Here is a 14,432-nt window from a genome sequence, read left to right as displayed (position 1 = left end):
GAGTAATTTTAGATTTGACAATTCAATTCAATTTTCACTGATTCATTCATTTTCCTTCAGCTTAGTTCCTTATTTATCAGTGATTGCCACAGCAGAATGAACCAACAACTATATTTTATGCAGCAGGTGCCCTTCCAGAGGGCCGTCTAGACCTAGTACTAGGAAACAACCACACACTGTCACATGCAATCATACACTACGGACAATTTTGTTCATCCAATTCACTTATACTGCATGTGTTTGAACTGTGTTTGAACTGTGGGGGAAACCCACATGAACACGGGGAGAACATGCAAACTCCTCACAGAAATACCAACTGGCCCAGCTGGGACTCGAACCAGCGACCTTCTTGCTGTGAGGTGATAGTGCTAACCACTGAGCCACCATGCTGCATTGACAATTCAATTTCTGTACCTAATTGCTATTTGGCTCCCCAGACATCTATTAGGCATGAATTGTCTCACTTTAATCTTTGCTCTATTGTATTTATCGATACTTGTAATTTATTTTACAGAATAATCTCAATCCATTTACATTATTGAATTCTTTCCAAAAGGAGCTATTCAAGCCATCTGGTGAAATAGTATTCATACCACAATATATAATATTATATACATCACGGAAAAACAAAATACCACAATGTCAGATTCATCAAATATCATGGTGTCTAGAGTTTCCTTTATCTTGTCATTGAATACTGAAAAATACTAGTATCTTATTACCACTGATTACCATAGAAGGAAATACCATAATATTCCAAATATCTTGTTATTGTGCTCAACAAAACAATAAAACATATATCGGTTGAAGAGAGGGTTTCACTTTTGGGGGCATTTTCCATTAGGCATGTTCCTGGTGCTGCTGTGGATGATTTCCTTAATGCATTCCATCTTCAATGAATTAATTATTTTCAACCTCTACCTGGATAGATTGTGGTATTTTAAACTCACACTTACAATCCAACCATTCTTCCTATTGTTTTTTTTTTAAGTGTAATTTGAATACAATGTGCTAGCTTTCAAATAAAAAACAAGGAAACTAATGGCATTTAATTGATCTGTCTTCTTTGTGAATTTCCCAATGAACAGATTAATCTCTTTACTTCTTCATACCAACTACAGTTTAATTGTGGTATTTGTGACAATGGCAACCTCAGGTATGTCATTCAGTGTCTAATTTAAATGCCAGACTTTGACAAACCTGACAAACTTTGAGGATTTTGAAAAGTAAATAACAACAGCAATAAATAAATAAATAAATAAATAAATAAAAACATCTTATGTTTTACAAATAATTGAGAATATGCATTGATTAATCAAGTTGCTGTGGTAAAATTGAGTGTTTAATGGAGGATTTCATGTGTAAGCTCTGAAATTTTCACATGAACAAAGTTTATATTTAAATACAGAATTGCACCTCGTGACTATTTTAAAATGTGATAGTAAAGCTGATATAAATTAGCTGATATAAGATAGTAAAGGCAGTCATTTAATTCTTTATTAAATAGAAAATTGTAAGAGCCTCATTTTTTTGAAATGGAAATCTTTTAGAAAATTATAAATGCCTTACTGTGACTCTTGATCAGTGTAATGCACCCTTGCTAAATAGCATTCATTTCTTTTAAGAAAACATTTTTAAAAGCAGTGCATTTTAATACCATCGTAATATTCAGCAACATAATCCAGTTAGTATTACTGCAGTACAATTAAGTCCAGCCATAGTTTGGCAATGTGTGAATTGAAAAAGTCCTCTAGTTTTATATTAGCTTTCACCAGTTCTACCATTGTGATCTTTTTTGGGCTATTTAATACAGTTTGAGCTAGCTAAGCTATGATGGGGGTTTTAATAGGGAATCAGTGACAAATACAAATGGTTTGTGTCACGCTTCCCACTCCTACACGGTTTAAATTGGTCAGGGTGGCTCAGTAGAGAGCAGTTTGCTCAGTGTTATCCAGTCAGTCCTGCTGCGCTGCACATTGGGCTGTGCAGATAAATGATTCACACGGAACTGCATACCGCTGTTGTCTCTCACTTTTATAGTGTTTTGGCTTTTGGTGTTTCTCTTACAAAGCACAAAATGACAGAGCATTACCAGTGTGGCTTCTAACAATATCTAACAAAATTTAATTGCATTGGGAGGAAAAACAACAAAACCAAACAGGATTTTTAAAGATACCATAAGCCTCTTACATTAAAGGGCCATCTAAATCAGTGTTTCTCAACCACGTTCCTGCAGGACCACCAGCTCTGCACGTTTTCCATATCTTCTAAAACAAACACATCTGATAGATCATCAGCTTATTAGCAGAGACTGAAAGAGCTGTAATAGGTGTGACAGACAAAGGAGACATCCAAAACATGCAGTGTTGGAGGTCCTCCAGGAACGTGGTTGAGAAACACTGCTCTAAATATCAACAACTTCAGCTAAAAATGAAACATAATATATTTTAAGTTAATATAAAACAGTATCTATTTTGCCTGTTTCAACGTCATTTTTGAACAGAAAATTTATAAACTGGAAAACAGGTTTCAAAGTGGAAGCATTTGAAAACAAAGACATCATGAGCATGCATGGCACATGTTTAGGGAGATGTAGATAAAAGGCAAGTGCGAACAAACATACAGTACACAACAATGGTGAAGTGTTGCTGTCGTTTAAGTGTCTCCAATAGAGCTTCATCAGCAAAGTGTAGATTTATTAACTAAAAGCAGAGACACACCTTACACACATGACAAACAACATAGACACAATCCCAAAGCCACTAATGGCACATTGTCACTTCCCTGTACAGACTGTGTACAGGTTTCCACCATTTAATAAACAGCAGATTCAAGGACTTTTAAGGACTTTTTGAAGCAACGTTAATTTCAAATCAAGCATCTTTGTAATTCACACCACCATCATACTGTATATATAACCCAGAAGATACAGTATGTAGCATCAAGTTTTTTCTCTGCTTCACATTTCACTTACACAATATTTACATAAAATGTCAGAGTAATGGTGAGGTTTTGAATGTGTCATTTTTAAATGTTTTAAACAGTCGTGTTCAAAGACCTTTAATAAGTTGTTGAATTCAAAAATGTTAATATTCAAATGCAGTTTCTGAAACATTGATAAAATGTGTATTATTTTGTCACAGATCTTGAACAAGATTTAAATGTAAGATTTTTTAAAATGTAATGCTTTATCTTTTTTTTGTTTTAGAAATTGTTTAAACTCCCAAAAAAGGTTTATTTTAAACCAAATTCAAGCACTTTCAAGGACCTATGCTTGTTTTTAAGTTTCAGGCCTTGAATACACATGTCTGAAATTCAAGTACTTTCAAGAAGCTTGGAAACCCTGTGTAATGGCACCAAATACCGGCTTGCCGTGTAATACAGCATTTCACCATTTTTGTAATGTAATGTGTATTTACATAGCGCATTTATCGTCTATGGCCATACACTCAAAACGCTTCACAATCATAAGGGGGGTCTCTCCACACCAACACCCGTGTGCAGCATTCACTTATGATGCGACAGCAGTCACAGGACAACAGCGCCAGTGCGCTTACCACACGCCAGCTACAGAGTGTAGTGAAGAGACAAGTGATAGAGCCAATTCAGTGGATGGGGATGATTGAGAGGCCATGATGGTTAAGGGCCGATAGAGGAATTTTGACCAGGACACCGGGGTAAAACCCCTACTCTTGAAGAAGTGCCATGGAATTTTTATTGCCCACAGAGAGGTAGGACCTCGGTTTAATGTCTCATCCAAAAGACAGCACCCTCTGACAGCATAGCGTCCCCTTCACATTTACTGGGGCATTACTAGCACCACTTCCAACAGCAACCTAGTTTTCCCATGTGATGTCCCATCCAGGTACTGACCAGGCTCAGCCCGGCTTAGCTTCAGTGAGTAAACGGTCTTGGGCTGCAGGGTGATGTGGCTGTGGCATTTTTGGGAATGCAAAAATTCTTTTTCAGAATGCAAGGAGAAAGCTTTTCTACTTTTGGCAACATCGTGTTGTTTAATGTAGCCTAACATTACAAATGGCTGTGACTGTCCAAACTCCAGAATCAGCTCTCAATGTTGACTCTTGCTTTGCCAAAAATCACTCATTTGTTCACTGATTTTCTAATCCCTAAATAGTGCGCAGTAAATGAGGGCACTTTATCAACCAGAAGCAACTTGAATGATGCAAAGATTTCAGAAAATGATCTATTGCACTGTGTGTCACTGCTGGAACTGATGCAGAAAAAATATTTTACAACAAGTGTAGCTTCATTTGTTTTTAATTATGCATTCCTTCATGCCTGCAGTTCATCTGATGTTATACTAATGGTATAAAATTAAACAATAAACAATATAAACAATTCCATAGTAAATACATTGAAGTTCATAATCATTAAAGAGATAAATCAATAAATAAATCATAATTTTTTTATTGAGAATAAACAAATCAATAAGTGTTCATTATTGTATGTATATTAATAAAATTTTAGACTTGCAGTGATAATAAATTTTTCTAATGGCCTGGCCATTTGCCACAAAAAAAAAAAAAAAAAAATATATATATATATATATATATATATATATATATATATATATATATATATATATATATATATATATATATATATATATATATAATAAAATTCTTAGCGACATATTTTAATGTGTCAAAACAAGAAAACTCTAGTTGTATACACTTTAATAACACAATATAATAACACAATTAACATTGTTCATTGTAAAAGTTTATTTTTTATGGAGACAATGACATAAATAATAAAAAATATACATATACATTGACTTTTGGACCAAATTGATTGAATATGTATCAGGTTAAGTGAATTGTTGCTCAGTTATTGTCATGAGAAATTGTGCAATTGTTTTAGTCTTCTTTCCCTGATTATGGAATTTAATTGAGAGAAGTTACTATAAAAATGTTGAACAGCAATTGTCGATAGTATCTCTTTGCAATGAAAACTAAGACCTGTTTAAAATGATAATACCTACAAGACAATATTTTAGTGAATTTAAGACTTATTAAGATCTAAAATTTTGTTTTTGAAATTGAAGACATTTTAAGACTTTAAGACTATGCAGGGACGCTGACACACTGGTATGTGCTGCAGCGTACAGTATGCAGACGTCTGAACTCCAGGCAGTCAGCGGATGCTTTGAGCCCACCTCCCCAGATTAGAGCAGTGAAGGTCAGACAGTTCATTAAGAGTCTACCGCTGGATCTCATCTCCCTATAGTTGTTAAACGTGATATTTAATTCATTGTGTCTCCATCTAACGAATCTTTGGTCTTTTGAATCTATTATTGTTCCCAGGTAACGTGATTTGCCTGAGCGCAAAGATAAGTTAATATATTAATTTATGTAACCATGTACACTGATTCTTCACATTTGACTGCTTCCCTTTATTTCCTATATTATATAAACTGATTGTACAGTATACATTTATAATGGCCATTATAAATTATTAAAACTAATATTCAGCAAAAGAGATAGGGTATGCTTCATTTGGCAGTTATGTTATAGGCTTAGGTGTGTTATAAACCCAGCAGGCACACAACATCATAAGACGTTAATATTAGGGTAGATTTAGGTTGTGACGTCATAGCGGTAGCGTCCAAACAACATCAAGGTGTAACATTGTGGAAATTGGACACTGAGGTCAGCCTGATTTTTGGTTCTGATATCAAGCTAATTTTTATTTCCAAACAAAATCTAACATCCCCACGATGTTGGGATACGTTGGGGTACAATGTCAATATGACATCATGTTGACATCCTGTGCCTGCAGGAAATATGCATACAGTGAAGATGACACTCATATAAATATGTAGCTACACGATGCCTTTACATATTTGATGTCTGTTAAGTTATTAATAACAAAATGTAAATAGGCAGTTATATCTTTTAATTTTATTGTTAAGAAAATTAAATAACTTAGCCAGGGTGATGTGAATAACATTTTAAAGTTCACTGTTGCCTTTGAAGATTTACCTGTTGTGTTTGATATGGAGTTTGTTTTCCATATCAAACTTGCGATGTCTGAACTTACAAGGATGCAAGACTGACCATCAACTCCCACGGTGGAAGTTGTGACTCTGGAAAACTTGGAATCATACAACTCTACTTATAGAAATAGACTTGGACTCACTTTTGCAGCTGCTGTAACCTCTGCTGGAGCTCCAGTGTGGCGCAGGGTAGTGAAATGTCGGAGGCCAGACTAGGCGTAGAGTCTCGATGAGACTGACGCTTGTGCGAGCTGCCTATCCCAAGACTGGACACACTGCGACCAGCATCTGCTAACCGCACCGGGGAGCCATCAGACCCTCTTTTCCCCTGAGGCGTGTCCGGTGGAGGGGTACAGGGTGGGTTCTGGGACGGCTGGATGTCTGTAGGGCTGCTGGTAGCTTGAGATTGTGGAGGCACACAAGTGTTACTCTGACTAGTGATTCTCACTCGGACAGATGACGGGTGGCTGGATGTGACCTCCTTCTCCAACGACAGGATCTGTGTACACAAAAAGCACATTCACATGGATGAAATATATTGACAGACGACTTCAATGTAACATGCACACAAAAACGATGCACACAGACACACCAACCCTGAGAGCCATTTTGAGTTTGAGGGTGCTGTTGGGGCCGGAGCTCTGCAGAGGAAACTGCTGATTCAGAGTCATGTCCACCTCATTCAGGAGAGATGCAAGAGACACTTGTAGACTACCCAGAGAGCACTTGTGCTTACTATCCTTCACCTGAGACAAACAAATCACACGTCAGTTTACTTTTACTAATCCTGAGCTTTTAATGATAACTAACACACGCTTTATTTGTCTTGAAATAATCTGTCTTCTTTTGATTAATAAACATTAAAGTAGATTTCAGTAATTAAGATGATTTTAGTGACTATTTGTTACCAAACATTCATGCTTTTAGGACGGTCCCTTATGGAATACCTCAATTTCCAGTTCCTGAGTCTGGGGGTTGTTGATAAGGAAGGGGAAAGTCTCTTCCCACAGTGGCTCACTGGTTTTATACCTCACCTGCAAAATACAGGACAGGGTATATGTGCATTGCAGGACTTTAAGATGTTAAAGCTGATTAATCAATGCTACCTTGCTTGTGCACGTCTTCTGTCCTACAGTCAGTTTGACAAAAGGATTTGGATCTATGCTCACTTTCTTCCCAGACTGTTAAACAAAAAGAGAAAGAACCCAATTATTAGATGCGGTGTGATATGACAAAGTCAAAAAACATGATACAGTCTCAAAGGGATAGTTCACACAAAGAAATAATAACCTCATTATTTACTCTCTTTCCTGTGGTTTTAAATCTTTAAAAGTTTGAAGAATGCTGGTTACTGTCACCCATTGACTTCCATAGTAGGAACAAAAATCCTATGGAAGTCAGTTGGTCTCAGCGACCAGCATTCTTTAAAATATTTTTTTTAGAAGAAAAAAAAAACGCAAATAGGTTTTGATCAAGTTAAAGGTGAGTAACTGACAACTAACAGAGTCAAATTGTGGGGAGAACTATCCCTTTAAATAGTCAATTACAAATATGCAATACATTCTGACCGGTTGGTTTATTGTAAATAATGAATCATAACTCAGCTATCTGAAAGTCATGCTTCTTTCGATATTTACATTCACAAAAGCACTGATACAATACTTAAAGTTAAAAAAAAAATTAGCACAGCCACAGCAATCTGCCGAATCCAGATGATGTAAAACACATGCAGATGTGCTTAAGGGAAGATTCCATTGGAGAAGCACTTAATGAATAAAAATCACAAAAGAAAGACACAAATGATAAAAAGGCATTAAATCAAGCTTAGATTTCGGATCACTGCTTGAATTTTCAAAAGTACCTTCAGGCCTTTATAAGGAGGTTTGGGGCCATCAGGGTTAAATACAAGAGGATTGGTCTTTCCACAGGAAGGATTGAGTGAAAATGAAAATAGGAAAGGTAATATATGAGAAGAGGACATGCAAGAAGAATAGTCAGATCAGCCAAGCCCTACAGTTAAACAAAATATTACAATACATAAAATAATAATATTGTTATTATTTATTATTATTATTTTTATTGTTATTATTATTATTATTATTATTATTTTTTTTTTTTCCTTCTCTTTGCAAATGCTGTTGGGGACAAAAAGACCTTAAAATAACCTGGTTTTGCACCCTCTCGTCTAAGACCAAGCTGTATTTAAATAATTCATGTGACTTCAGAAACAAAATATATGGGTCAAAAATAAATGGGTGAACATAGTTACTGAGCATTCAAGCTAGAACTAAAGGGACAGTTCAAATGAAAATTCTCTCATCATTTACTAACCATTCACTTGTTACAAACATTTTAGGAGTTTATTTCTTCTGATTAATAGAAAATGAAAAAAAAATGAAAAATGCTTTATATATTCAAAATAAATAAATAAAATAAACACAAAGAGTTGGAACCAAATGATGACGAGCAAAAGGTGAGAATATTTTCACTTTTTAATAAACAGTGGGGGAAAATGTCAATGAACATGCATTGAGGTTCATTTGTTATTTGAATGGAAGAAATGTATTCACACTATTGGTTAAATGGCTTCAGTTAGATCTGGGGAACCAGGATGCAGATTTTACTGGCAAACTCACAAATAACTCTCTACAGAGAGAGTCAGCGTTCTCACAAAAGACTAGACCAGACGCTCTCCTTTCCTTTAGGTTTCCACAGCCAAAACTGCCCTCAAAGACACTCTTACAGTACAAGAGGAAGACACAATGTAAACCATTAATAAAATGGGTATTTTACAAGAAGACTAGGAGTCAAATTTAAGAATTAAGACATTTTGAAGACACTTGTAAATTAAATTTCAAACTTATACAGGATTGAACACTAAGGACTTTTAAGATTTGTAAAATATTTTACTTGCCTCATCAAAAACAAACTCAAATTTAGTTATTTATTAGTCAAATATTTTAAATAATGTGTCAGAACAAGCAAACTCCACATATTTTTCCACATAACTAATCTTCAAAATACTGACAAGCTTTAAAAACTATAATAAACTCAATTCAATTGAATTCAACTCAGTTCAGGTCAGAGTCCTCAGCAGGTAGCTGTAAATACATGAAGAACTTTTCAAACAAAAGTTATTTTAAGTAAGATAATTAAACTATATGGGTAAATAGAGGTAAAAAAAATGTGTTCAAGGCTCTAGTGAGATTGCTATTTGTTGTAATCCAGCCTGTGCAGATTGCTGGAGAACTACACATATGCCACTGATAAGAACTACAAATCCCATCATGCACCGCACACACACCAGTTTCAGTTCTCTCCATGATTGCACTCACACAGCTGGAAGCTCATAATGGACTAATCAGAAAGACCATTTAATGACTTTGCTGAAATGGCTTTGTTATCCAAGCATTACAAAGAATTCTATTATGTAGCCTTGCCTTGTTTCTTGACCCTTGCTTTGTTTCTTGTTTATATTGTTTTGTCACTTGCATCAACCTCTTTGCCTGTGACCACGATGACAATTTTTTATTTTCTGTTTGTTCCTGTCCTGACCATTTGCCTGTTTCCTGACTAAGCTTTGGATTACTCTTATGCTCCTGTTTGTTCCTGTATTGACCATTGCCTGTATGGCTTTTGGATAGGTGTTTGGCCAATTGGGTAGCTTTAAACAAAGAAAAGAAAATTAACACCTGTTTTTTAAACAATTTAAAATTAAAAACAACAAAATATTCCAGTAGGTCTAAATTGTTTGCTTTTGAAATTTAAGACATTTTTTTACTTTCATATCATAAACTATATTTGCATAATTAAACATTCTAAAAAGTTCACCCCCTAAAAATTGTTAGATATATAAATATAACAAATATATAAATATATATATAAGTATTATTATATATAATTTCTTTGAGTAAATTATTGTACCCAATACACAACAGCATACAGTTAAATAATTTATATCAGTAAAGAAAATGAAAGCAGATCATTAAAATGCTGTAACTGAAAGCGAAAAACCACGTCCGACGTGTATCTTTGTAGGACATCAGAACATGTTGCTTTACAGCAGATTCTCATGAAGAACCTGTGTGTACACGCAAACACAGACATAATCTTATGTTTGTAGATTTCTTACCGGCAAATTACTGGCTGAATCCAGGTTAACAATAAGCAGAGCGGAAGAGAGATTGTCATTAGTCCTTATGCTCTTCTGTACCTAATAAGAGTAAAAAATACACAATATGAGAAAGGAATATTCAAAGGTTTATAGAATGTTTTTATCATGTCTATCAATGTCAGTCAGCGTGTTTGTGTACGCATACTTGATCTAGTTTTTCAGCACTCGAGTACAGTGACAGCCACTCTAATCTCAGGTGAAGTTTGCCTGTAGTAACTTCTTCCAAATCAAACCACTGCAGATAAAAAAACAACAAAAAAGTGATCCGTGGAATAAAATGAGAGTTATGGACAAAAATAACATTCATTTCATTTCAAATCAATTAAGCAAATTGATCGATCTATCTATCTATCTATCTATCTATCTATCTATCTATCTATCTATCTATCTATCTATCTATCTATCTATCTATCTATCTATCTATCTATCTATCTATCTATCTATCTATCTATCTATCTATCTATCTATCTATCTATCTATCTATATATATATATTTATATATATATAGTGATTTTCAAAAATATTACATCAATTTGTAAAAGTTTATTATTATCATTTGTTAAGTGTTCCCACACAGTTTGATATAACGCTTACACTGCTTCATGTGATGTCCGTTAAAATGCACCTTCATTATAAAAAGTCAAGATTCACCTAGGAAAAAATTACCAACTGTAGACAGATTTAGAAAAAAAATGTCTAGTGGAAATGTATAGAAAAATGCATTAAGAAAAACATATTATGAATTATGAACTTGTTCAGCCATTTTGCATGTAAAGATTTATGCAAAAAACAAACAATTGACTGTTGTGTGGGGGTGAGACTTTTTAACAGAGACCAAAAAAATGCATTTTGATCAACATGACATAAATAATCAATATTGTAGGAAACATCAGAGAACTGTACATGATCATTTGCATGGATTTACCAAAGCATTTACAACTTGTTCAAAGGAATAAAAAACTGCCCTTTTGATGTGCACAAGTGACACAATGGTGTGAGGATTGAACAGGGAGTTTTATTAATTTCAATTCTGATCTGAGAAATGTAACAAAGCCACTAATAAAAACTGTAATACTGACTACCATAGAGTTTAAAAAATATAAAACCTGCCAATACTGTACAATCCATTACCTCAACTATGAAAAAAAGAAAATGTCAGATCATTAATTAAAGTTTCTAAAATAAAACTGGTGGTGACATTTGTTAAAGAACATGCATTGCAAATTAATGTAACAAGAATGAGAATTGAAATACATTACCTCATCAACCTTCTGTTCTTTATGAAGTTCTGTCAAGTCAATCATTAGACTGGAACAAAAATTAACAATACATTTCACACTTTTAAAAAGATAAATGATAGACAATATTGCACATTTTAGATATTTAAATGAATTTGGCACCTTCCCAAGAAATCATCTTTATCTGGGTCTTCATCAAAGAGCTCAATTTCCAGATGTTGTCCTGAAGGTTCATATACTAGTGCCTGATAAAACACATGCATGCAGATTTGTAATATTTGGTCTTTGTATTACAGTATAAGCATAGCGTTTCTCCATACTCACCTCATACACCTCGTTCCACTTGGGGTGCAGACACTCTTTGATTGTCTTACTTCTGAAAAGTTGGTTGCTGACCAGCAGCATACCATATGGGTCAGACTTGCCTTTGATTAGTCCGCCAAGATACGTGTCCTTCACTTCCAGATTCTGAGCTTCAATAAAATAAATCCTCAGCACTCCCTAATGAGAGATCCAAACATAAAAGAAGACGGCAGAAGAGATGGCTGGATAATAACATCAGTAAGTGAGCATGGTTTGCTTAATAACGAGTGATGAGATGGTAGTGTTATGTTTGGGTGTTCACCTTTGGCATGGGGAAGCGAAGCTGTGCCAGCTCAACCTCACCTATCAACGGCACTGTGATCCTGTTAGGCAACACCATGTAAGCGCTGATAATATCCTGGATCATTTGATCTGAAAAGCCACTGCCAATGGAAAAGAAATAATGGTAATGCATCATTAGTGATGCTCTCCTTTATATATTCTGTTGACTAAATATTTAACTTTGCTGATTGCTTGCTGCCATGTACTGTAATTGCAGAGTAACAGTAAATTAAGGCCCAATCCCAATTCTACCCCTTAGCCCCTTACTCATTTTGCATGTTCACATGCAAAGAGGTGCATGTAAAGGGGTGGGGTTGTCACAATTATCTATAGCTTGAAGGCATAAGGCAAAGGGGAAGGGTTAGATAGCTGTTGAAACTGAGATTTTTCAGAACCACTCTCGAAACCATAGGGTACAAAAATTTCCAGTCACTCGACGGCACTCGAATACCCTGTCAGAAAAGTCTAGGGGCTGGGGATGAGCTTTTTGCAGTGTCTGGTATAATGTTAATATAGTTTTCGTATAGATCAGGGCTGTCCAAACTCAGTGCTAAAGGGCCGGTGTCCTGCATAGTTTAACTCCAACTTCCTCCAACACCTGCATGGAAGTTTTAAGTATACCTAGAAAGAGCTTGATTAGCTGATTCAGGTGTGTTTAATTGGGGTTGGAACTAAAATATGCAGGACACCGGCCCTCCAGGACCGATTTTGGACAACCCTGGTATAGATGAATATGGCCACGGTGTAAATGCACAGTACAGTGACAAGCTTATTGCCGCATTATATCGTTATGATAACAAGATATTGTTGCCTTCAGTGATTTCCTAAGATACATACCATCTGAAGAAAAATAGCACATGCGTCTGGATTCATAACTACAGCAGTCATCATCGTCAATCTCTTATGAAGTAAGAGATTGCGTTGAAACATGATGATGTGTGCGGGTGTTGTAGTGCTGTCCCATTTCTTAGGGGTAAAATATGAAGGCCTTCCCCTTAACACTCTGTTTCAAGGCCAAGGGGAAGGGGTGAAAAAAATAGAATCGGGATTGGGCCTTAATATCTCTTGACCCTTCTCTGAATCATAATCAGAAAGAGCTTTATAGCCAGAAACATTTACACAAGGAATTTGTTTCTGTGACAAAAGCCTTCAACGTGCAACAGAATAACAGTGACATGACAAAACTCCAGTGTAACTCTAATGTAACCACTGTCATTCACTATCCTTGAAAGAAGAAAAAAAAACTAGTGATATTTCAGTATATTATTTTAATACATTACCTGTTTTTACATTAAAGGATACATTAAATTGAGTGCAACATTTGAGTTTTGATATATTTGTAGTAACAAGTTTTTTTTTTTCTTCATGGAACATGAACTTTATTAATAGTCTAATCATTTTGGAATAAAGAGAAAAAAGGGGACCCATAAAAGGTATTTTTGGCTATGACAAAAACATACCCATGCACCATACGACTAGTTTTGTGGTCCAGGGTCACATATTTTCTTCAGGCGGTTAATTAATTTATGCATCAGAGAGTTAAAAGCAGGAACTGTGTTGAGAATTATTGGAAGACTTGAGGTTCAAATGGTTAGCAACACTCAAATTGTTCCGTGTGGTAAACAATAATAAAGCAACAAAACCTGTTTAATGGTGTCTTAATTGCTAATAACAGTTGGTGTCGTAAATAATGATGTACTGTAAGTAAACTGAAACAAATAAACATAAAATAAAACCTTTAAATGTTAGCGCATATTTTAATCAGAAACAATCAATAATGAAAAATACAAACACGTTACTTCTTTAAAAACATCATTAAATAGTCACTCTTGTAGAAGTTGCAGAAAGTCTAACTGATTTAAATATGCCAAAGAAAAAAAATCCTGTCCCTCCCAGATGTATTGCTAACTGCAACAACCACATTCAAACGTTGACTCGCCGGCTAAACCAACAATCTAACAAAACACAAATATCATCTGACACTGTCTATTAAAGTATGTTTTTGTAACATTATCATGAATATATTTTCCAAGTTTCGTCAGACAGCTGCTGCAGCACTTGGTGTGACAGTTTATACATCCACAGTAATTGGCCTGCAGCCTGTCGGTCCAGCACAAACCCACTATGACCTTGTTAAAATACAACCACAAGCTGTGAAAGACAAGAGAGAGGAAGCACAAAGCACTAGTCCCAGTCTATGCTAACCACATGCTCCTGTCTCTGTGCAGCGAGTTGACTTTGCTGAAAACACTGTGAGGCCCGAGTTATATAAAGTCTTCTCAACATACACACATGATTCGGCAAATAAAAGCAGACAAATAACACTTTCCAAACTAATAGTATAGCACAAGGTACA

General features: G+C 35.2%; 1 protein-coding gene across 12 annotated transcripts in view; it reads right to left on the bottom strand.

Moving 5' to 3' along the window:
- esyt2b (extended synaptotagmin-like protein 2b) overlaps nt 1-14,432 on the bottom strand; it is an 846,120-nt gene that overhangs the window by 6,218 nt on the left and 825,470 nt on the right. For 3 of the 12 annotated variants that reach the window (XM_087261605.1, XM_087261601.1, XM_087261602.1), the window contains 11 exons: nt 12,057-12,177; nt 11,756-11,932; nt 11,594-11,676; nt 11,453-11,501; nt 10,339-10,428; nt 10,152-10,232; nt 7,881-7,937; nt 7,126-7,200; nt 6,967-7,053; nt 6,616-6,765; nt 6,163-6,518 (listed from right to left, as the gene is read on the bottom strand). In XM_087261605.1, the coding sequence (XP_087117731.1) occupies nt 6,163-6,518; nt 6,616-6,765; nt 6,967-7,053; nt 7,126-7,200; nt 7,881-7,937; nt 10,152-10,232; nt 10,339-10,428; nt 11,453-11,501; nt 11,594-11,676; nt 11,756-11,932; nt 12,057-12,177 (1,326 nt within the window). Of the gene's footprint in view, nt 1-6,162; nt 6,519-6,611; nt 6,766-6,966; nt 7,054-7,125; nt 7,201-7,880; nt 7,938-8,655; nt 8,758-10,151; nt 10,233-10,338; nt 10,429-11,452; nt 11,502-11,593; nt 11,677-11,755; nt 11,933-12,056; nt 12,178-14,432 lie in introns of all 12 variants that reach the window. The other 9 variants (XM_087261607.1, XM_087261603.1, XM_087261604.1 and 6 more) reach the window with 5 other exon arrangements.

The sequence above is a fragment of the Danio rerio genome, chromosome 7, assembly GCF_052040795.2.
Source record: "Danio rerio strain M-AB ecotype USA chromosome 7, GRCz13ab, whole genome shotgun sequence".
In the NCBI taxonomy this organism is placed as follows: Eukaryota; Metazoa; Chordata; class Actinopteri; order Cypriniformes; family Danionidae; genus Danio; species Danio rerio.
This window is presented reverse-complemented; position numbering and strand designations above follow the sequence as displayed.